We start from the raw sequence: 24,083 nt of genomic DNA, 5'->3' as shown, positions 1-24,083 counted from the left end.
GGCTTTAAAAAGGACTTTTTTTTTTTTTTAAAGGACTTTAAAAACACTGGATGCGCTTGTTCGTCTCTTTTGTGACAGATGCTTAAACCGACATCCAAACCTTAGCGTTGGTGTTTCAGGTTTTTTTAATATTTCTATTTTTTTACTACACACCCTTTTGAATCGCATTTTATTTTTTATCCTTTGATTCTGCCCTGCCGTATCCCTGCCTCCTTATCCCCCCGCACTCCCTCCCCGGCGAGCGGGTTGATGGGCTCCGCGGCCTCTGGGCAGCCAAGGTTCTCCCGCGGCTTCTGCCGAGCTCCGCCGTCTCACAGGGCGGCGCGGCGCAGACAGCCTCCGCCCCCCTCTTCCCGTGTCGAGCACCGCAGGTTCTAGACCGGCTTTTTCTTTTTCTTTTAAGTGCAAAGCCGAGGCGAGCAGCGGCTCCCCACTCCCCCCTGTTTTTTTCCTAATTTGATTTTTTTTCCCCTCTCTTGCGCCCTCGCAGCGGGCGGAGGCGCGACCGGCGCAGCCCCCCGCAGGAAGCGGTGGGACCCGCGGCCGCAGCGTGGAGACTGGCGCATGCCACAGTCCGCCTTGGCCCTGCCGCCGCCCGCCGCTGGCCACCGCCGCGTCTTGGCTCCCAGCCCCTTCATGTGCGGCGGACGACATGCCCGTTTTGTAGCCGGAGCCCCCTCCTCTCGTCTCGTATGTTCAGGACCAAACGTTCGGTGCTCGTCCGGCGGCTCTGGCGGAGCCGTGCACCCGGCGGAAAGGAGGAGGAGGCGGCGGCGGCGGGCGAGTCCGGCGCGGCCATGGCCGTGGCAGAGGCCGAGGCCCGGGCGTCTGCCTGCGGCGGGGGGTGCGGGTGCTGCCCGGGCAAGGCGGGCCGCGGCGGGTGGGCGTCGGCGGGCGCGGAGGCGGAACTGAAGGCGCTGATCCACGCCATGCTGAAGCGGCTGAAGGAGCGGCAGCTGGAGGAGCTGCTGCACGCCGTGGAGTCCCGAGGTGGGGCGCGGACCCCCTGCCTGCTGCTGCCCGCCAAGGCCCTCTCCCGTCTGGGCCAGCACTGGTACCCTCTGCCGATGCTGCTCTGCAAGGTGTTCCGCTGGCCCGACCTCCGCCACTGTTCCGAAGTGAAGCGGTTATGTTGCTGTGAATCCTACAGCAAGGCTCACCCCGAGCTTGTTTGCTGCAACCCGCACCACCTCAGCCGTCTCTGCGAGCTAGGTACGGCGGCGGAGGGAGCCGGGGTACGGGAAGATGGAAGGGATGGAGGGATGAAGCCCCATTCGCCTTCCAGCCCACCAATTTTTTTTCCCCTCTGGAAAAAACCAACAACAACAACAAACCAACACACGAAACCTCCTTTCCATTGCCTTGGTTTATGTTTTTTTTCTGTTTAGAGGGGAGGGGGTGAGTTCCCGCCCCGGGGGCCCCGGCGCAACGGGCGGAGCAGTCTCTCCTCCGTCTCCGCGCGGTGCCGGGGGATTAAGGGCTGGGCGGCCCCGGCGCTGCCGCGGCTCCGCCGAGCCAAGGAGGCCCCGATTAGACAGCCCGAGTAGATAGCAGGGAAGCTGGCGCCAGACGGCCCCTTTTGTTTATCTGACAGTTAAATATCAAGGCAATCACCGCCTCTGCCCTGCCTCCAACCCCCAGAGCTAAGACAAACAGTTTTGCTAAAATAATACCACTGTTATCATAAATTCCCATCTTTTTTCTTTTTTTTTTCTTTCTCATGGCTCTGCCTTTATTTTCTCTGTACTTTTCTAATTCTAGAGTCTCCCCCTCCACCCTACTCCAGATATTCAATGGATTTTCTCAAGCCAAATGGTAAGTGGACTTTTTGCAATGGAGACTACAGATAAAAGGGAAAACAACCCCTTTCTTAGCTAAGGGAAACATCTCCAGCCTTTGTCATGCATTTTGCTTTTGGGTTGCTTGAGTCTGTGCTTCCTGCTACTCCTTGAAGAATTAACATATAATTAACATATAATTTATCTAAGACACCCTCTGCACAAAGTAGGATTTTAAAACTTTGGCAAGAAACTCTAGGAGGAATTGCAGTGTAGCACAGGCCTGCATTGCTCAAGTCAGACAGGAAAATCATAGGGCCCAGTTGGAAATGGCAGTACTCCCGTACCCCGAGGTGAATTTTGTAGGGATTTATGCTGGGAACCAGCACCTCATCTCCCTGATTCCTGGGAATCCAAATGAACCTCGATAAATGGACTTGTTAGAAATCTTTGTCTTTTTGAAGGAACTTAATCCCACCTTGTCAGGGTGAAAAAATTAGGAAAAGGGATTGAAATGGATTTTTTCTTGTTATTTTTTTTATTTTTTAGCACAGCTTTGCATGCCTGTTGCTTGTAATTGAATGTTAGGGTGCCAGGGGAGAATCCCATTTGAGGCTGGCACCAGCTCTTTTGTGATTGTCTGCATAAATGCTTGGTTGGCATTGAGCTTGCCAGGTGTGAGATAAATCAGTCTGGAAGAAGGAGGAGATGGGAGAATCAGAAAGGGGAGCAGGTCAGGAAGGAGCAGCTCCTGGCTCCTCAAGAATTAGTGGATCTGGGGTGTTGGCTGGAGCACAGTGGTCTCTGTGATCATGTCCCATGGCCATGGCAGTCAGGAAGGGCATGGTGGTACACGGTGGCAAAGAAGACCAATACTAAGTTATTGTTTTGGTTTTTTTTTTTTGTTTGTTTTTTTTTTTGCCAAAAGAACATTTAATGTTAAATTGTTGCTCATCAGTTTTTTGGGACTAAAAGAAACCCCAACCTTTAGGTTGCTTTGGTACTGTGTGGGGTCCCATCTTGCCTACTTTTCCTTTGGAGGCTAGACTGGGTTTTTTTTCCCCTCTGCACACTTTTTAAGAAACACTTATAAGTCCTTTTATGACTTGTGGAAATAAGCAAAGATGTTTAACTCAAAATTGGGTCACAAAGCATGAACTATTTTGCCTCAGCATGAAAAAGCCAGGAGATAAAGAGGAATGAAAGAAGGATATCTGGAGTAGGTTCAACATCCTGAGCATGATCTGGTATGCAGAATGGTTGCTCTGTAATAGACTTTGAGGGTCTGCCAGGTTGTGAAATTTTGTGGGTTTGTGTGAGATTGGCATAATTTTGCCTGCATCCCTGCAGTGCTTCCCCAAAAGTTTCTATTTATTCTGCCTTTATTGCTTTTCTTTCCACTCACCAATGATCCTGGCATGGGGTGTAAAGAGCTTCGGAGCTGCAGGAGAGAAGGTTTAAAGCTTGATTTTAGTTTCCTGAAAAGATGTTAGGATAAATCTGTTAGCAGGGTTTAAACATCCAATCTGCCTCTGCCAGGACCTCATTTTCAGTTAACCCAGTGATATATTTATTAATCAGCAAGTGTTGACATAAGGTAGCAAAACATGTGTAAACAGAAAAGCTGCAGAACATGAATGTGCCATTTCGAAAGGAAAAGTTATTCCTATCGGCCAATAGGAAGTGATTAATGCTGCCAATCAGAAACACAGGAACAACTGGGTTACTCACACAAAAAATCCTCCTTTTTTTTTCCTTTTTGAAAGAAAAATCTGTTTGACAGCTGAACTCTTTACTGGGCTGCAACAGGCTGAAGTGGAGCCTGGAAGTCTGTTGTTGCAGGTGGGTTTTCCAAGCTCAGGGTTTCTTGGCATTTCTTCTGGGGAGGGACCAAGAGTTTCCTGTCTCAGCCATCTTCTCCCCTGGGACCTTGGGGGGAGGAGGGTACCTCCATTTAGACTTGGGCAGCTGCATCTGATGATAGAGCTGGGAATAAGCATTCAGCAAGAAACTTTTGCTTTTCCATCAAGTGTGACAGTGGCAACAAAAATATTTATTTGGTGCCATGTCTTGTGTTTGATATGGACAGACAGACAGGAATACCAGGACCAATATGGGCTCTCAAAGTGGTCACCAGTGCTCATGATCATAGAATCACAAAATGGTTTGGGTTGGAAGGAACCTTTAAAGTTCATCCAGTCCAACCCCCCTGCCATGATCTGGGACATCTTCAACCTGACCAGGTTGCTCAGACCCCCGTCCAACCTAACCTTTAATGTTTCCAGGCATGGGGCATCTACCACCTCTCTGGGCAACCTGTGCCAATGTTTCACCACCCTCATGGTAAAAAAAATCTTTATTCTATCTAGTCTGAATCTTCCCTATTTTAGATTAGAACCATTATGATGGGGATTCAACTGGTTTTTTTTGGAGGTGATGGAGGCTGATACAGGCTGTGTCACTGGCTGGAGGAAAGCAGGGATGGACAGGAAGCTGGGGGTCTGCTTCAGGCAGTGAAATGCCACATCAGTTTGTGCACTGGCAGAATAGATCTGGCAGAGTGGAAAGATATGCCCTTGATGGCCAGGTTACCTGAAGGAAGGTTGGAGGTCCAGGCTGGCTTGCTCATTCATAGAATCCTAGAATGGTTTGGGTTGGAAGGGACCTTAAAGATCATCTAGTTTCAAGTCTCCTGCCATGGGCAGAGACACCTTTCATTAGACCAGGTTGCTAAAAGCCCCATCCATCCTGGCCTTGAACACTTCCAGGGATGGGGAGGGCATTCATCAAGGAGAGGACTTCCCCTCTTCCTTACATGGGACATTTGCAGGCATGGGTGACAGTGGCTTGCATGGGGCTAGGCTCACCCTGCAAGCCTGGAGGCATGTGGGCGTTCAGCATCCCTGATGTCCCTGCAGGAGCTGCTGCTTGCATCTGTGTTGGAAGCAAGATGGACAGCAGTGCCTCCAAATAATTCAAGCAGGTATTTTGACCCATCATTAAGTGGGACAAGGCGCTGCAAGTCGCTGTGTCCATCATGCTCCTGGGTGGCTAGTCATGGTGGTACTGGAGTATGAGAGTTCAGGGAACCCACTGAGATGTCACTGAAGAGATGAATGCATTCTTGTGGCCTTGAATTTCAGGGGAGCTGAACATTAGACAGCTTCCAGGAGCTATTGGACATGTTGCAAAGTTATGCTGGTAGCCAACAGGATTAATTGTATGTCTCTGCAATGGTTTTATATTGTGAGAAATATTGCATCTTCTAAAGCAACTTCAGAGGATAATTCATTGATGAGAAGAACTGGCTGTGGATGATGGGATACAAGAAGGGAGCTGATAAGTCATGAAAGCACTTCACCCTGTTGCTAGGGTTATGCATTTTAAGTTGGGATAGGATTCTCTCCTGCCATCCTGTTTGATGTGCTAACAGGGGACCTGGTTGCATATGATCCCTAGAACAAGACAACATGGAAAGGACAAATTATGTCCTCTATCCCACAGGGACTCTTCAGGGAGCTGTAGCTGGGGGCAGGAGCCCAGTGCAGAGCAGGGTGGTCCAGTCTGCATTCAGAAAGCATCTGTTGCCCAAGCAGTTGTAGCCATCCCAGGAGAGGGGCAGGGGGAATTTCCCACCTGGAATAGAAAGGGTTAAAAAACCCCAAAAAACTAACCCATATTTCTCATGACAAGGCACTGTATACAGTATTTTGCAAGTAAGTCCATTTCCTGTCTCCCCTATTGTTTTTTGTTTGATTAAGTATATCTTGTTAAACTGTATATTCCTGTTAGGGCTTTACGCTGATAAAACGAGGTTATACAGACAGGAATTTCTTGTCCACTTGGATTTCAGGGATGAAATCTTGAAAAAATACTTTATCAGTAGGGAGAAAATTATCTTGACTCCTGGTGGTGGCCCTTGCTTTGAGATACAGCTGTGAGCAAAGTGATGTCATTGGGGAGCCCAAATTTGACAAAACCCAAAGTCTCTGGGAACTTGCTGAAGAGCAGAAGGTTTTGTGAACTTCACAGCCCTTCTCAGGTTTGTCTTTGAGCTTGTCCCACATATGGTAGTGACCAAAAAGTTGAAGTTTGCCTGCAGGACAAGGAGATTGGTGTTGGCTTCTGGCTGTTCTCACCTGGAGGAACAGGCTTGGGATGCAAAGTTCCAAATCTTGACCTCAACTACATTCATGCATCAGGAGGAACTTTTAATAGGGCTGGCAATCTTACTCTGCCCTTTGGTGGTGCATGGAGGAGTAGATCCAGTTGCCCACCTGTCTTAGGAGGTGACAGAAGGGTATAAGATCTACCAGCAGTTGGTGGTGACAAAAATTGAGTGGAGAAATGCAAATGTAGACTGTTTTCTGCAAAAGGGCAACAATGATACATTTCCTTTTTAATTCCCATTTTGGTGAGTTACAGGTGTTGACTAAATTGGAAGTGTAAAACATTTATACATTTAAGTATCTAATGCATTTAAACATTTTTGGGAGCTTGCTTACATCAGAATGGCAACAACCTTGATCTTGTTACCCAGTGACTTGGGTGGAGAGGTGGCAGCCAGTCTGTAATTTTTGCTAGTCTATAATCAGCATTGGATGGTAATGAAGCAGTGTACAGACTTGACTGAGGGAACAAGTTAGGGTGGATGCTTCTTGATGAACTACAGTCTCTGTGCTGGACAATTAGTAATTTTTTTTTGCTAAGCCCTTTGGAGTGTGTGTTCTGCTCATGGCATTGCTGGGAACCTGCGAATAACTGCTTATATACTGGATTTATTTTTCTTTGTCTCTGCTCCATCAGATTGTCCAGATTCTGTGCCTTCCTCCACTGAAACAGGGAGAACTAATTGTCTAGCCTCTGGGAGGCTTTCAGGTAAGACATCTCTTTTTTTTTCTTGATCTTGGATGTGGGTTGAGTTGACCAAGGGTCCTAACAGAAGGCAAAGTGATGCTGAGGAGTTTTGGGGATGTGTGTTATTGAGAAAAGCATGCTTGAAGGGGAAATTAGGTTTCATTTCAGTAGCAGTCACATACCTCTGATGCAGAGGATGTGCTAAAATCCCAGGCAAGGTTCTCCATCCCCAAAAGCCCATATTTCCTTTGAATTCCAGACTTACGCCCCATTAATTTTTGGACCGAGGCAGGAAGACACCTGTTGGGGAAGGCTAAGTGATGTTGGCTGATGATTTGTTCAGATACATGGCTTATGGGAGCAGATGCAGTTGTGCCTTGCAGAAGGATTTGGTGTCAAGGTCTCTTTGACTTGGTGGTGGTGGCACCTCTTGTCTCTGGGATGAGAGCTGTGCTTGGGCTTTGCTCCTGGTAGGGTAACCAGTATCCTGCATCTAATGTGTGAGGCTCATGGTGCCTGACAAGGAAAGGTGACCCCATTTTTTGCAGAGGACATTGCAGAAGGAGTTGGGCTCAATGATCCTTATGGATTCCTTCCAACTTGAGATACTCTATGGTTTCAATAATTTTCCTGTTTGCCATTTCTTTTAGCCTCCAGGTGTTGTTATGGGATGGAGGTTTGGAGGGTGGTTTCCCCCACCTTTCTTGGGCTTTGGGTTAGACCAGACCTTTAACAGTCATCTAGTCTAAGTCCCACCCCTTTTCCAAGGTGTGATGTCTTCAGCACCTCATCTTCCATCCTGGATGGGCCAAGTCGGTGGATGGGCTCTGTCTCTACCAGAATTAGAGTGTCTGAAACCATGTACCTGCATGTACTCACTGATGTTTGAAGGTCCTTCTCTTTGTGCTAATGTCTCCTTGATTTATTTATTATTTTTATTAATTGCCCTGAAACAAATTTCAGAAATAGGTCGTTGGTGACTACATGCACGCATCTGCCCCTGCCTCTCTTCAGGAATTGCGTTTGGTGTGGATGTCTTTAAGTGAGTCTTGTTTGTTTTTATTTGGGTCTAATATATACCTTGTCTGTTATTTGAGAGGAGAGTATATTGTTTGTTCAAAGGCCCTAATGAGAATTAATCAAAAGAAGGGGGAGAGGGAACAGACAAACTTGACACTATTTTTTTTTAATACAGAAGAGTTTTGGGTTTTGAGGTTTTTTTGTTGTTGTTGGAGTCTATAGCTTTAGGGAATTTTAAAAAAAGAGACTGTAAAAAGAAAAAAGGCAAGAATCAAAACAATACAATAAGGATGTTGTTAGATTTTTTTTCCTTTTTCCTTCTGAAATATACTCATTGCAAAGGAGAGAATTCAGTTCCACAGGATACCACATGCACTAAGCAAAAGAAGTACACACTTTTAAAAGGGGGTTTTCTATAAGGATTAACCTATTGATAATATCTTGTCTGGCTGCTCTGCTCCCAAATGGAAGGTGGGAAGTGGGGCCTTGGGCTGCCAGAAATAACATGGCTTGTTCTGGGTGCCTCCCGAAGGCCTCTGGAAAGGGGACCTCCAGCTCCTCAATAGAGCCTTCTCCCCAAAAGAAAGCACATTTGGCCCTGAAAATGCTTTTTAAACTTATTCTATTTTTATCATTTCATTGGATTGCATTTTTTTTTGGTCTTATGAAATGTTCATTTCCCGCCAAGTCTGGAAACAGAACTGTTTGCAGTCATTACCTGCTATATTTTCCTCTCCAAATGTAATTGTAGCCATTTAATTTAATGAGGAGCTGATAGGAGAGTTGACTCATGAAGGAATACAGTTAGCTACCGAAGCCCAGTGTCGTGGTTTGGCCCAGAAGTGTGTTTCTGGAAAGGTCTAGGTCGGGCCAATCAGTGGCCAAATTCGAAATTGGCATGTGGTGTGGCCACTGAGGATCTGGATATGCCTCTGAGAACACACAGGGGTTAAAAGCAGGAGATTCCCAGAGAACTTCCTCTTTGGGAATCCGGCGTTGGTGAGTGGAGTCTGGACCTCTCCCCTGCCCAGCGGCGCCTGGGTGGGGGAGGGGAGGCCATGCGGCCTGTGGGGAGGGGGCCAGAGCCCCGAAAGGTGCATGGGTGGAGGAGACCGTGCAGGGGTGGAAGAGACTTGAGATGTCTGGGCAGCCCCCCCCGGAGAGAGAGACAGAGACTGTGCTGGCAGCTCAGCTGGCCAGAAGCGGGGGATGCGGTGAGTGAAGGTGCCCAGCAGCTGTGGGAGTCTTGGGCAGACAGAAGGGAAGATTTTAACCCCTTTGTAGAATAATGGAAACCTTACAAATACTGAATCCTCCTGAATTAGAATGAGGAGAGAGAGATGAGAGATGAAATGGGCAAGCATGAGGAAAGCTGGAAGAGGAGAGAAGAATCCTGGGTGGGAAGAGATGATGGAGTGGCCTTGGGCTGGACTCTTTCTTGTATAGCCATGGACAGACCCGTGTTTTTTCCCTGTGACCCAGAGACTGTATTTAGGGGGAGGCAACACCTGGGAGTCAAGAGTGAAGCAGCGGCGTGAACAGAGACGGCTGAGGAGGGTGTGAGATGCCCTCCGTCTCCACGGAGAGGAAGATCTCTGTTCATGAGGCCCCTCGACCCCAGGGGGTGAAATTTGGGGAGGACTGGTGTCCCAAAGTTGGGAGGTGAAGCAGTGGTGAGAACAGAGATGGGCAAGAAGGGTGTGAGATGCCCTCTGTCTTCAGAGAGGGTTTGAGTTCTCTGTTCACAAGGCCCCTCGGCCCCAGGGGGTGAAATTTGGGGGGGACTGGTGTCCCGAAGTTGAGAGACTGCTGCTTCTGGAAATGGGTGGAGCATCTTTAAACGGGGAGCCCTAAAAGCAGTCCTGGCCCGTGTCCAGTGGTGAGAGCACTGGACATGGTGGGGGGAGAAGTCACGAGGGCCGATGTTCTCTGGGTGGGGCCATGGGTGACGTGGAAGCACAGGAGGTTTCAATTGTGCTTCCGGGGGAGGCCTATGATGCAAGGGAGGACTTCTCTCTCCCTGATGGATTTGAGGGTGAATTGTTTGAGGGGTGGTGAATCTGTGGAGAAAAGGGAGGGGGGAGGAGGAATGTATTTGGAAAGTTTTCATTCTTAGCTTTGTATGTGTTCCTTTCTAGATTTGTATGAATAAAGTGTTGTGTTTTTCCCTCCATCCCCGAATGGCAGCCTGCTTTGTTCTGTTCCCGGGTCACATCTCACAGCAACCATTTTGGAAATATATCCTTCATGGGGGCCCTGGCATTGTGCCAGGGTCAAACCATGACACCCTGAAACAAAGCTGAATGCTTCCACATGAAAGAGCATTTTCTTTTTATTTTGCTTTGATTTACTGACATCTCCCTTCTGCATGCAGAAGTGTAGAGCTGAAAATTCCCAGCTGGAGAGACCCAGTCAAGAAAGGAAAATAAATGCATTTTGCAGCAATACTCCAAAACTCACTTTCTCCTGCTTTTTTTTCCCCCTTCCTGCATATTTTAGTTAGCAGAAGAATGTATTTGAAGAGGGCTTTAATGAGTTATTGGCAGGGTACATGGCGAGTGCTTTGGCTTGGTCTTATCTAGTTTGGGCAGATGGGGATCCATAATGCCGGTTGGAGAATCCAGCATCACTCATACTCTCCAGACTAGGGCTGTGCACTCTTCTTGATGCTCCTTGATGAAAGGATGGCTTTATAAAAGCAAAAAGCAAAAAAAAAAAAAAAGGCAAAAAAGCCAGTTTTGGTAGATTTGGAAACTGGAGTAGGTGGCTGAGGAAGAAGACATTATGGATGATTGGTGGTAGTGGGTTCCTATAACACCACAGGCTTTGACCACCAGTGATGGGCAGTGGATGCTGGTGTAGTAGCAGTGTTCAAGGCCAGTAGACCTCTAATGTCTTGAAGCTGGAAGGGCATGATTTAGTGAGTCAGATTGCTCTCAGCAATGAGAATTTGGGAACTCAGCCAGACTGGGGTTCACAGCCATTCTGTCAGGGAAACCACATGGCAGGGGAGGTTGAGAGAATGATGGCAAGAGGAGAGTTAAAAAGGGGATCAAAGTGAGTGTCCTTGCAGCTCTCCACGAGGTTCCTTTGATGATCAGGAGTCTGAGATCCAGCCACTACTGGGGTCTCAATCTCTGGAGGCTGAAAGCAGTTTCATTGATGGATACCAGAGGCACTGGAGGATGTGGGAGGGGGAGCAGTGAGGCCAGGGTTATGTATGGGGAGTGTTTCTCCTTTGCAATAACTGATCTGAGCTGCTCTTTTCCTCCCCCTCCTATTTTCCGTTCTTCTTCCTGGCCCAGGAATGCAATACTGGATAGTCCTTCATGCTGTGCTGGTGTCCTCATCCCACCTGTGCTGTCTCTTCCCAAGCCATCCCATTCTCCAGCTGATGTACCCCTTGCTCTCCCCAAGGCACTGGCTCCACTTATCCTTACCTTTATTTATTTTCATTGGTGGTCACTCTATGGGTAGGTAAGGACTCCTTGCTCATGGTATCTCCCACTGACATGGTTGTGCTCAGCCCAGATACTTTCTATCCTCAATGTGGTTAAAAAAGAAAGCAAAAATATCCCATTGTCGATAAAAATAAATTCTGTAAATGGGAGACAGAGGGGAGTTTTTCCTGTATTTTAAGCTGACTCATTCTTGGCAGATGTCTTTGGTTATGACTCTTCTTTCAAACAAGTAAAGTCATGCTTGGAGAGCCTGGACGTAGCTGGCCTGTGGGTCTGGAGGCATTGGATTGGTCGGAGCCGAATTCCCATATGACCCATGGAGAAAGTTCTGTTGCAAGGGTAGAAGTGAGCTCATGGTGCTTGATTGTGTCAATGCTGGATCTCCATGCTATGATCTCCACCCAGCCCTGGACATCTTCCTCTTGACCCATGCATGGCGTGAGACTGATGGCTCTTGGCTGATGGAAGGTTATGGTGCTCATGGTGGGTGAGAAGGTGTCTCTCTTGCAGGATAAATAAATGGTGCTGGATCTGCTGGCAAAGTGAAGCTCTCCAAGAAGCCCAGAACTGGCCATTACAGAGGGAAAGCACGATGAGCTGGCTTATGTCCTCACCACCTCCACTTTAGGGGTTATGCATAAAATACCAAACCTGGAAGTTTACCCAGATTTCAGCCCAATCCTGTTGACTTTTCCTGACTCTGGAACTGCCCCAGGGTCTCCTGGAGCCAGTGGATGTTGAGTGACAATGCTTGGTGGATGCTGGACCAAGCAAGGCTTTGCAAGGATTGAGGCTGGGAGACCCACGGGGCACTTCTGCAGCAAGCACAGCCTCAGTTTCTCCCTCCCAACTCCTCTGAAGCAAAAAGACAGGAAAAGACCTCTGGAGTCTGGAGAAGCATCAGCATCACTCCCTTCTCTGGTTCTTCTGGTGGTGAGACCTCATTGGGTTTAAGGGACCACTTGGCTGAATGATATTTCATTTCAAAATTGCAGGCAGGCCAGAAATGTTTCACTATGGCTCTGATCCCTGCTGGTATCTGCTCACTAGGGAAGAAGCACCTTGCCCAAATCCAGAGCTATTTGTGCTCCAAAGTGGCTCCTCATTACATATCCCCATGTAAACAGGATCCCATGCAGTTTCTCTGGCAGAGTCCTGCCTGTGTTTTCTCATTTCCCCTCTTTCCATCTCCCTCTTGTATGGAGTTTATAACCATCTGTGAAATGCCTTTTTTTACAAATTGGCATTCTATTATAATCTGAAATTGACATCTTCCTGTGGAACTAGGATTGCATATTTGTCCCAGGGATAAACAATTGCTGGGGATTTTTTAAAGTCACTTATTCTTAGTTTATTTTGAGCATGCATACTTTTAATTTTTTGGTTTTGGGTTTTTTTTTTGTTTTTGTTTTGAGCATCACAGGGCATTGCACCCTTTCCTTCCCAGCTTCATTGGAGAGATGACCTCCCTGCTTACCTAAAAACCCACCATTCCATCTTGGAAAGGACAAAGTTATCAGGGGTTAATGCCAAGGTGACAGCAGTGGAACCTCTGGAGCAGAGCAGGCTGCCTGCCACACTAGGAGCCTCTCAACTTGCCTTGCACATCATCTGACTGTGGCCGACTGGGAGGAGGGAGCTGGGAGCTTGGTACCAACCCTGGGACTCTTGGCTTGGTGACCTGCTCTGGCTCCTTCAGCCTTGTGAGGTTTTTTTAAGGGGGTTCTCGCCCTGCAGTGACCCCCCCCCAGGAACACCCTGAGATAACCCCTGTGCTGCTGTGGGGATGCTGAGGTTATCCTCCTGCAAGCTCCGGGCTCTTTGCCAATTAAAATTCCCCCAAAGCAAATAGGACCCATTTAATAATTACTTTTAAAATGCTTTAGGGCCTTTTGAACCTTTCCTAGATACTCCTCTATGATGGGTTTTAAACAGAAATGATGGCAGAGATGGTGCCCCCCATTAAATGATGGGTATTTCAATCCATCCCTGTATAGCTCCATTAAATCCATTTTTCTGGATACTGATAGATTTTCCCAACCAAATGGTCCTTTGAGAGCAGCTGACAATAAAATGCAGAAGAAGACCCTACCACCAGCAAGTCCTTCATGATGGGGACCACTCGTGTTTTATCCTGCAACCTGACACTTTTTGGGGAGGAATGAGGATAAAAAGGTGAATTTTGGAGGTTAGGTGTCAATTCAGACCATGCTCTGCTTTCAAAAGCTGTCCATATGAACATTGACAACTAGATCATTTGGGACATTTAAAACTCGATGGGACAAAAACACTTGTAGAGAAGAAGCCCCAGGATGGCAGGGATGTGGGCTGCATCGTTTCCATCTCCACTGTCTACCAGTGGATATTACTTACCCTACAGGAACCAGTACCACTAACCACATGCATTTCCCTGCTGCCGGCATGGGAAATGTCTATTTTGAACTGCAGCAGTCAAGATCATAAACCTCCATGCTGACTTTAAAAAAGATACACCCCATTTTCAGGTGCACATGGAATAAATGGTGTGTAAGGACTCCTTTCCCAGCCCTAACCAGGTGCTTTAGGAGGGTGACGGGCTGGGCAACAGGTGGGTGCCAGGTCCTTCTGCCATCCCCTGCCTGGCCGCCTGCCTACTGTCACAAAGGAGCTTCCTTTCCAGTTTATTTTCAGCACTGAGATATTAACTACTGAGGCATGGTCTCTGTTCTAACCACCCTCACTTTTTTGCCTAAATTGCTTTGTTTTCACCCCCCATCAGCGTGCCAAGGCTCTTGGCTTGGCTTTGATGCTGCCAGGGTACTGGCTGAGTCACAGTTGCTGCTGAGGAACAGGAAAGCACAGAGGAGACAGTGGCCTGAGCCTGCATGGGGCTGAGGTCAAGGAAGGGAAGGAGCTCAGCAGCTCCCAGGATTTCTGTTCACTTGCTTTGGATTATTCCCTTTGTTCTGTTTGGTTTTTATTCTTTTAACTTCTTTTAATAAAAGCAACATCTTGGATGTTGCCAGCTGACTCTTTCTCTGCATTTTATTTTATTTTACTTTATTTTTTAATTTTTATTTTCATATATTTGTCATTTCTTCTCCTCTTCCTCCTCGTCCTCCTTCTAATGCAAGAAAAGAGCTTTTCTGGGAAAGCATTGCAGGAATTTTCCATTCTCATCCAGGGAGGAGTGGAGGCTCACATCCGCTGCACACAGACCTGCTGTGGCAGCCACCCCTGGGGGGGATCTTTGTCGATGGACTCAGGTTGTTGGGTCCAAACTTTTTTTTCCAGGGGATTTTGTGCTGTTGGGGATGTGACATGGTGCTTGCTAATAGACAGCCCTTCTCTCCCCTTTATTTTTCCTGTGTTTTTTTCCCTTCCTCTCTTTTGGGTAGTCATTTAAATGCATGATGATAACTTTCACCCTGTTAATTAACAGGAAACATTGGGACAAGACAGGAAATTACATCAGTCTTTTAGGAGAAAAGAGACAAGAAAAAGAAAATACAAGAAAATATAGTTATTAATGAAAGAAAGTGCTGGGGGAGGAGGAGAAAGAAAAAGAAAAACACATCCCATGGGCCCTGCTTTTCCAAGGGAGGCTGCTCCAGCACTTGATTTTATTTTAATTATGCCAGAAAATTATTTGACTAGCAGGATCACCTTTCCTTGAGTGTGAACTCCAGCTTCCAAATAATTTTTTTTTTTTTCTCGTGCTTTTTCTCAGCTTTCTTTTCTAAACTGTGAGGCTTAGGAAGCTCTCGGCTGGGAGACTAATTTTGGTTTGGCTGCTCAGCCCTTCAGATTGGTCCATGCACAGTATCATTGTCTTGGTTTTAACTTGCAAGGGGAAAAAACCTCCACCCTGTAAGATCTGTCTCTGTCCTTTTCTACCCTTTTAACCTCTGTATAAAAACTTCCTGGCTTCAGCTCCCCAGCTGGCTTGTGGTAACAATGCCAAAGCACTGTAGGGAGGTTGCAGGAGGTCCTGATGATGCTGTCACTGATGCTCCTCCATGTGCAATGGCAAGTACCCAGCTCTGTGGTCCTTCCTCAACCTCCCCTGAGGATGAAGTAAAATGCCCAGTGGGCATTTGGTGGTGCTTCTCCATGTGCAATGGTGAATACCCAGCTCTGTGCCCATCCTTGGGGATGAAGTAAGATGCCTGGTGGAGTGCTGCGGTTTGGTGAGCTATCTTTGGGGTAAAGTTCTGACTCCCATGGACTTTCCTGTTTTTCCCTGAATTCCTGAGCAGGTGGAAAGGCAAATATTGCTATTAAGTTAATAATTCAGAAGCACTTGGGCTGTTAAGCCTTGTTGCAAATATGTACCTATATGCGTGCATAATGAATGAGACTATGGATGGTTATATATTCAGCAAAATCTATTCAGCCTATATATAAAAATATATTATATATATAATATATGGGTATATTCAATATATAATGAATATATTATATATATTTTATATAGGTTGAATATATATATATATCACTGTATATTTAAAATATTTTATATTTTTATAGAATTCTATATAATACATATAAAGGTTGAATAGATTTTGTTTGTAGAGCTGCCAAATCTGCACAAATAAGAGTTTGCTTTGTGTTGGAGAAACTCAGGTGTTGGGAAGGTGGTGGAAGTTCAAACATCCTTCAGTTTTACAACCAGTGAAGTTGGCTCTGGATCTAATGATTTCAAGTGATGGAAAGTGATGGGTTGAATTTACGGATACTAAAAAAATTCCCGAGGATCACTGCCAGTGATGCAAAGTAATACGAGAGGGGTTGTATGTCTGCATATTGGTGTGCAAGGTGAGGTTTTGAGTAGAAAAGCAGGGGAAATGACAAAATAGTTGAGAAATTAAAACCATAAGATGAGGTCCTACTTGCCCACACAGGACAGCTGCCAATGACCCTGTGGCTGGGCTCTGGCAGTACCTTCCCAGGCAAAGCAGACAGAGTAAATAACTCCATAAAATCATCCTTTGAGTGGGAATAAAATAACAGGAGATTTATTTGGAAAAAGAGTTGGGACCCTGAAGTTACATCACTGTGTTTGAACTGATGAATTAATTTTCTTTGTAAGCCATGCTGAGACTTTTTAGCTCATGATAAGGAACAGGCCCATAAGTCATACACAGTGACCTGTAGTTTTCCTGTTCTTTGTCACAGCCAAGCACAGAAAATGTATCCTGGGTGTCAAGAGCATGAAGCCTTGGCTTACCTGAGATGTTGCACTAAGGTTATTTTCTGGAGCAGCCAGTGTGATTGGTGCTGGGTTTGCTGAAGGGTGGTGCTGAGCCCCAGATCTCCTGGGGCTTTGGTCCCGCAGGATGATGCTGCTGGGTGTTGGTGACGCCCCAAATTACCTGATCTTTGCCCCCATGGGAGGATGCTGCTAGGTCTTGGTGGTGCCACCCTGGCTGGCAGTGGCACAGTCCATGGCTGGGTCACACCTCAGCTGCTTCACCCAAAAGTGGGGTGGGATGAGCCACAAAGAGCTTTTTGGGTTGTTTTTTTTTTCTTTCTTAATCCGTGTGCTGCCCACCTGCCCTGATTTATAGCCCAGGGAAAACCTCTGCCGGCATCTACCTGCAAAAAGAGGGTGCCAGCTCTGATGGAGCATCAGGACGGTTAATTAGTTAATGAATGTAATATTCTCTATAATTGCTACATGTTATTAATCCAGAGGAAAATGAGAGGCGAGGGGAGGGATGTGTGCATGGTCAAGCTTGTGAACTCCATCCGAACACTGTCCATTCTGTCTGTCCATCCCTTGCTTTCTCCCTACCTCGGTAGGGGCTGATGCTGTTTGTCCATTGGTCCATCCCTGGGTAGCAACCCTGCCTGTACACCAGCATGCTTCACTGCCTGATTTTAGGAATAAGTGTGATTAGATTATAAAGACAAACAAGTAATGATTAACTTTTTCAGTCTGCATGCTTTCTCCAGTCTGGCACTGGGTGTTTTTTCCCCCCTAAGCAGGCCCTGGCCCTGCATCGACAGGGTATTAGGTTGTAAAGAAAGCCAGGAGGAATGAAGGGAAGGGAGGGAGGGGGAAGGGGGTGGCAGGGAGACCTTTTCATCAGATCCACAACTGGAATTTATTGGCAGGAATGCAGTAAATGCTCCAAATGCCAGCCCAGCTAAACAGTTTTCATAGCTGTTATGGATCAGGGCACAACAAACATGAAAAGGACTTTTGTTCCAACCCTGCTTTTTACCATGTGTGTTTACATCTCTGTGAGGGATACTGCTCACAGGGAGCAGCATGGGGGAGGTGGGCTTTTTTAGTGTGGGAGGGAAGCATGGTTTTATGTCTGCTTTCAGTCTTTGGGAAGAATTCTTGGTTGGTGTACTGAGCAGAGAGATTTTTTTTTTCGTATTGAAATGAGACCGGCAGCAATGCCATGTGTGTGGCGTGGAATGCATTTGGGGGGAATCCTAACACACATCTGTGTATTAGGTATCAGTTTGTATTTTGGTCTAAAACCCAGTGCGAAAATCAAACCCACTCAAGCTGCCCTTTTCCCCCTGCCTCCTGATAGTGGAGGAAACACTAGGAGAGATTATATGATGGAATCACAATTTACTGAAAAATCGTAATAACAACAAAAATATTAATAAAAGAGTGTGCAAAAGAAAGTGTTTTACCGACAAAAGGATATTCACCACTGAACAAACAAAAATGCTTCTTGAAGACAGCGCCCGGCATGGTTTCCCAGACAAAGGCAAAATGGTGACTGGCCCTCTGCTGAGCCATGTGGTGTATGGGAAGACAAAATGTTGGGTAGGCTTGCTGCTGAACTTTCTTACCCTAGCCAAAAACAATGGAAAAAACAGGGAAAAGACAAAACCTGGTGGGACCTGACAGGGCTCTGAAACAGGTCAGGGGACCTTTGTCCTGGACCTGACTTTGCTGGAGCAGGACTGGAGCGCTTGGTGGTTCTGTCTGTGGCTTGGGCTCTGGCTGCAGCTATGGCTCCACTCCATGCTGCTGCTGCTCCGTCCCTTTTCTTTTTCTCGGAGCAGCATCTTGGGCTCACCAGTGCTGTCTTTCAACACCAAACCAGAAAAAACGTGGATTGGAGAAACAGGGACTGCCAGTAGCAGAGAGGGACTAAGTATGCTGGGCTGACCCAAAACCTGAAAACCCCTCCCTTGAGCCCAAAAAAAGATGACTACTCTTCTGCCCTGGCTTTCTCCTGCTGAAACCATGCTGCCACCATGATGTGGGCGGTATGGAATTAAACAGTGCTAGAAACTCCACCCCTTTTTTCTATAACCATGACAGTTTGGATATCTTAGACTGCTCTGCTTCAGTTTTTATTAAGGTCTTTACAAGGTTTTTAACTTGCCACCCACACAGTTATATGTTGTCTGTGGAGAGCTGTGGCATTCCTAGGGACTATATCCCTGCCCTCCCGAGGGCATCACTGGGTACTAGGCAACCTTGTGACAGTGGAGCTTTATTTTTTATTTCAAAAGCTTTTTAAGGTCTTCATCCTCTAAACCCGAGCTTGGTGTCTGCGTTGAGGGAGGCTGTGACCCCAGGGTTGGTGTGGCCCGGTGGCTTCTTGTGGCTTCAGCATCAAAATAGGATTTTTGAGGATTTCCCACATAGATCTGCATGCCCTTGTACCTATTGGGGTGGTCCAGTAATCTTAAAAACCCCTGTGGATGTTGGCAGCAGCCCTCTGGAAGGGTGTCCCCTCTTGAAGCATCCCTTTATCCCACCTGACTGCCATGTTGAGGCTTGGGGAAGGGATTCCTGTCCTACTGCTTTTTTGAAACAAGGGAAAAGTTTTCCCACACCTTTGAGGGGAATAGAAGGAGATGTAGATAAAGAAGGTTCTTTAAATGAAAACTTCAAAAATAATTAGACTGACTGTATACTAAACAACAACAAAGAAGCCCATTTACTGTAAATATTACGAGTGGATTTGGCAGGCTACTTTACCCCCACCCTTCCTCTAAAGCTTTCCTCTGGGCTGAGTCAAAATTTGTCCTTGAGACAGCATGGTACTCTATAATTTGCATAACTGATGAGGCCCAAAGCCTGGTATGGAGGAAACTGGAGTCAGCTGGCTCCTCTCTAACTGCTGGAGACAGGCAGACAGGAATTTTTGGTGTGTGCCTGTGTATTCTCTGCCTCACCTTGTAGCTCCAGCTTTACTTGGCTGGCACAAAAAAAAAAAAAAAAAGGTTCTTCTCAAGTTGTTTTTAGCTGTGGTAATTGATTAATCACCATAATTAGACAGTAGCAGTAACTAATAAGATGTTTATGAATAAAATTTCTGGTTTGGTGGACTCCATGAAATCAGCAGTTTCTCTTTGGTTCTTTCTTTATCATCCTTTGATGCAGGGGACATCAATCACCCCATATTTTTCAATCTTGGACATTCCTCCTGGGCCAGCCTTGGCATTTGCCATATTTGTGCCCACTCGTGAGGCTTTGTAGGTCTGCAACAACATGTTTTCAAGGACCCTTTCTCACTTTATTTTCTTGCTATTATTATCCTATCCCTAAATTAACCCTCAAAGGTCAAGCCTGGGTTCTAGGTTGGGAGAAGGCTGAGTCAAGGAACCACCAAGTTGGGGTGGGAACCTGATAGGATCAGTCATCTCTACCCACTGTCTAAGCCAACCTTGTGTTTGTCCTGATTTCACAAGAGGGTTTCCCAGCTGTGGTAAAGGTGATGGAAGTTCTTGGATGGGTCACAAGGGGACTGAGCAGAGCACTCCCAAGCTTGTAGGTTGCCACTAGCATGAGTCTGAACCAAAGAAATATTTCCCTAGAAATATCAGGAAATCTCAGACTCCTTCCCCCTGTTGGCTTCTGCCACATTTTATCCACTTTGTTCCCATCGGACTTGCACGGTTACAAATCCATTGGCAACATCTTGGCTTCTGGATGCCAGTCTTTAGAAAATATCATCTAACTGAATTCATGGGGGGAAATTAGTTGGACATTTATTTTCATGCAATGTTGACTGATTTTGCTAAGAGCAAGGAGCCATTTGAATGATTGGGTGGACAACTTGTTAAAAAATTTAACAAATAATCTTAAGGCTCTTTAGCCTGCATGACTACTATGATGAGTAATAAGAGCTGCCTAGTTAGACATAGACACAAATTTATGGTCTAGCCTGTCAATCTCCAGATTAAGGACTCCATAAGTACCTATTGACACAATGGGCTGTAATAGCTCCTAAAGAGATATTATGGTCTATCATGTCAATAGTCCACAGATTAAAGACTCTCTAAGTATATGTTGATGTGACCGACTGCCTCAACTCTTTGGGGACTCTTGTGTTGGTGTGGAGGAGGAGCCCCATGGGCCACCTTGGGTGGTAGCATCCCTGCAGTATGTAAGGGTTTATTTTCTTTGCAAACAACAGGAGCTTAACAAATGACCATCCCATCCTCTAAATTAGCTTTTCAGAAACCATCCCAGCCATTAAAAGCTGGGAGGTGACAGTGTCTAGCCCTTGTGTGTAGGGAGATATAAAAAGTTTGGGGCAAATATTGCTATGAGTGGTATCTGTGGGCTGCCACAAACTCTGTTAAAGGCATAAAGATCCTTTTCTGCAGCAGGATATATCCTTTAATTTGAATTTTTTTGTTTGTTTTTTTAAAGCTTACCTGGAAATCTGTCTTAAGGATATTTCTTGAGTGGTTTTTTTTGTTTGTTTGTTTTCCCAACCAAATAGCCTGCAAATTATCTGAGAAACTAGAAAGGAAGTAAAATTTCCTTTCTTGAGCCTCTTTTTCCTTCTTTTGATGAGCTGCGTGATTGCACATCATGGCTGGTGTTTTCCTTGCCTTGCTGTTTGCTTTTGAGTAAGAGTTCAGGGAGGTGTTTTTCCTGAGATCCTGCAAAACCAGCACTTGCCAGTAGCATGAGGGGTAAAACTACAAATGGAATGCCATGAACTGTCCTGAGAACATTTCAGAAGAGCATGCAAAAACTCATAAAAAGTTCTGGGGTTTGTGTCACCTTCTCTTTTGATATAAAAGCCTCCTCCAGCCAGGTCTAATAAGCTCTCGGAGGTCTATATCACACCCAAGATAGCTCAGCTACCTTTGGAGGCATAAAAATAAGCAGGATGGCTTCTGCTGAAATGTTGGAAACAAAAAGGTTTAATAAAAGGCAAAATAACAAACAGAAAAACTGAGCCAGGTGCAAGAGATCTTGCTCCTAGTAAAACACCTCACAAAAGTGATTCGTTTCTTTGTTCTCTTCTTTTTCTACTAAATTATCCAGGCAGGACTTTTTGGTTTCTGTCCAATTAGCTACCCTTAAGTCTGAGGTGATGTCCCCTGCATCCTATGAGGTGGCTTTTCACCTAATTGATGAGACAAGCTTCTGGGCTTCTTTCCTTTTTGGGGGGACAAAGGATAGTTTTGTCACTCTGTCAACAGGGGGCACACTCCTACACCTCACCCTTTCTATACATTTAAAAAGAAAGAGGAGAAAGGAACATGAACTGAAAAAGTCTCACCCTTGTCGACAATTTGTAGTTATGCCAATAATTTTTAAATTTGGTTATAATCTTCTATCTTTAACTTTGGTGAAGTGTTTTCCCAGGCAAGCCTCAAATTTCTGGCTATATATGATATGAACATAGAGGTAGGTTAACAACTTTTTGGCACAACAACAACTTAGAGAACTTTTTCAGTGCAAAACTCTCTTTTAAACAATTTTAACTAGTGCAAACTTAGAAAACAGTCTGCTTCCAGCTGTCGCTCAGTTGTTTGTGCATTCTTCTTTCGGTGTCTTCTGCTGCTCTCTGATTGGCTGTACCTGTGGCTTGACATTCTTTGCAGGGACCCATCGAAGACCTGCATTTGTAGAAATGCATGCAAACCCCCAGCCCCAAGTCACAAGAGGATAGGGTCCCAAAATCTTACCTGTCTCTGGATCCTTGATGAAGACTGGTGGCCTTTCCTTGAGCTTTGCTTGACTGGTATTGCTGAAATGTCTGAAAATTGGCGGTACCTGCTCCATAAAGGAATTATTTAAGAAGTTAAAAACATATACAGCTTTATTCAGCCTGTCTATTGTAGAAAGCACTTCTGTCCCTCCTTTCTGTCTTTCAAGGATCATGTTCAGTGACCTGTGTGCTCTTTCTACAATAGATTGGCCTGTGGAAGAATGTGGAATACCTGTGGTATGTTTGATACCCCAAGTTCTGAAAAACTGCAGTTTGTTAGAAACATAGGCTGGTCCGTTGTCCATGTTGACTTCTTGAGGAATACCTAGGGATGCAAATGCTTGTAAGAAATGTTTAATTACATCTCTACTTTTTTCTCCTTGATGTGCAGAAGCAAAAATTGCTCCTGAGAAGCTGTCTATTGATACGTGTATATGTTTGAACCGTTCAAATGACTGATATTGAGTGATGTCAATTTGCCAGATCTGCAGGCTATTTAAGCCTCAAGGATTAACTCCTGTTGCTATTGCTGGTATAGCAAATTTCTGGCAATCTGGACATGATTGAACAGTTGCTTTTGCCTGATTCTGAGAGATGCTAAACATTCTTACTAGAGCAGGTACATTTTGATGACAGAAAGCATGGCTCATTCTGGCTTGTTCAATAACATTAGGAAGTGTATTCTGGATTGGCATGGCTGACAAATCAGCCATGGCATTGCCTTCTGCTAAGAAACCTGGAAGTGCAGAATGTGAACAAATGTGCATTACAAAGTAAGGTTTCTGTTGAATGGAAAGAAGGAGGATTAATTTTTTGAGTAAACCGTATAGCTGATCATTGGAAACCTCTTTTAGCAGAGATCCTTCTGCTCTCTCCACTACACCTGCAACATAAATTGAATCCGTTACTAAATTAAAAGGAAATGTGAATTTTGAAAAGACCCGTACAACTGCTGCTAACTCCGTAATCTGTGCAGAACTATCTACTTCCTCAATATCTGATTCCCATTTTTTGGTCTCTGGATTTTGCCAAGCAATCACAGATTATTTTAGACTTCCCAGAACTGTCTGTAAAAAATGTGATTGCCTCTAGGGGTGCATAACTTTTTAAAGGCTTATGAATTAATTTTAAAGATGAACTTAATAGCTCATGTTTGGGACAATTGACTGAAATTTTTCCTGCAAAATTTTCTAAAGCAAATTGCAAGATCTCTGAATTTTGAATTAACCATTCCAAATAGATGGATGTGACAGGCAGAAAGATTTCTGCAAAATTTTTTCCTGAAAGGGAAAGCATTCGGGATCTAGCCTTGATAATCAATTGCAAAATAATTTCAGGGCAAGTTGTTATAGTTTTAGCCAGCTGACGAGATAGGAAAACCCACTCTAAGATTATCAGATGGTCCTTCTTCTCTAGATCTCACTGGAATATTAAACCGTGAAGCTGTGGATTCTCTCCTAAAACCGCAAACAAAAAAGAGAGGTTAGGATTATACCGATGAGCTTGACGTGACTGGATGGCTCTCATCACTTTATCTAAAGCATTTTGGGCTTCTTTCTTAAATTCTCATGGTGAGTTTAAAGCTGTGTCTCCCTTCAGTAAATCTGCCAGAGGAGCTAAGTCCTGATTTGATATGCCTAGCAGTGGACAAAGCCAGTTCAGAGTCCCTACTAGCTGCTGCACTTAGTTCAGTGTCTTTGGATTTGTCCTTAACTGGAGTGGTTGTGGAGTTACAGTTTGTTCTGTGATCCTGTATCCTAAATATTTCCAGGGAGGAAGTGTCTGTATTTTTTCCTTCACTACTGTGAGTCCTGCTTTCTCTACTGCTGAGATGACCTGATCTGTTGTCTCCTGCACTGATGCTTGGTCCTTTGCTGCTACTAAAATATCGTCCATATAATGTAAGATGAGGGAATTTGGGTATTGTGCACAAACTGAGGAAAGTACTTTTGCTACATACCACTGGCATATACTCGGCGAGTTACGCATGCCTTGTGGAAGAGAAAGCCAATGATATATTTTTAAAGTAGCCCTCTGATTTATGG

The 24,083-nt window shown here is 45.5% G+C and overlaps 1 protein-coding gene across 1 annotated transcript in view; it reads left to right on the top strand.

Moving 5' to 3' along the window:
* The first annotated feature begins 201 nt into the window (after positions 1-201).
* Positions 202-24,083, top strand: part of LOC135289016 (mothers against decapentaplegic homolog 7-like) — a 37,156-nt gene continuing 13,274 nt past the window's right edge. The window contains exons 1-3 of the mRNA XM_064402402.1: positions 202-1,212; positions 1,762-1,815; positions 6,585-6,656. Coding sequence (XP_064258472.1) covers positions 693-1,212; positions 1,762-1,815; positions 6,585-6,656 — 646 coding nt within the window. The 5' untranslated portion in view covers positions 202-692. The remainder of the gene's footprint in view (positions 1,213-1,761; positions 1,816-6,584; positions 6,657-24,083) is intronic.

Source organism: Passer domesticus, chromosome W, assembly GCF_036417665.1.
Source record: "Passer domesticus isolate bPasDom1 chromosome W, bPasDom1.hap1, whole genome shotgun sequence".
Classification (NCBI taxonomy): Eukaryota; Metazoa; Chordata; class Aves; order Passeriformes; family Passeridae; genus Passer; species Passer domesticus.
Note: the sequence above shows the minus strand (reverse complement) of the source record. Positions and strands in the feature narration are given on the sequence as shown.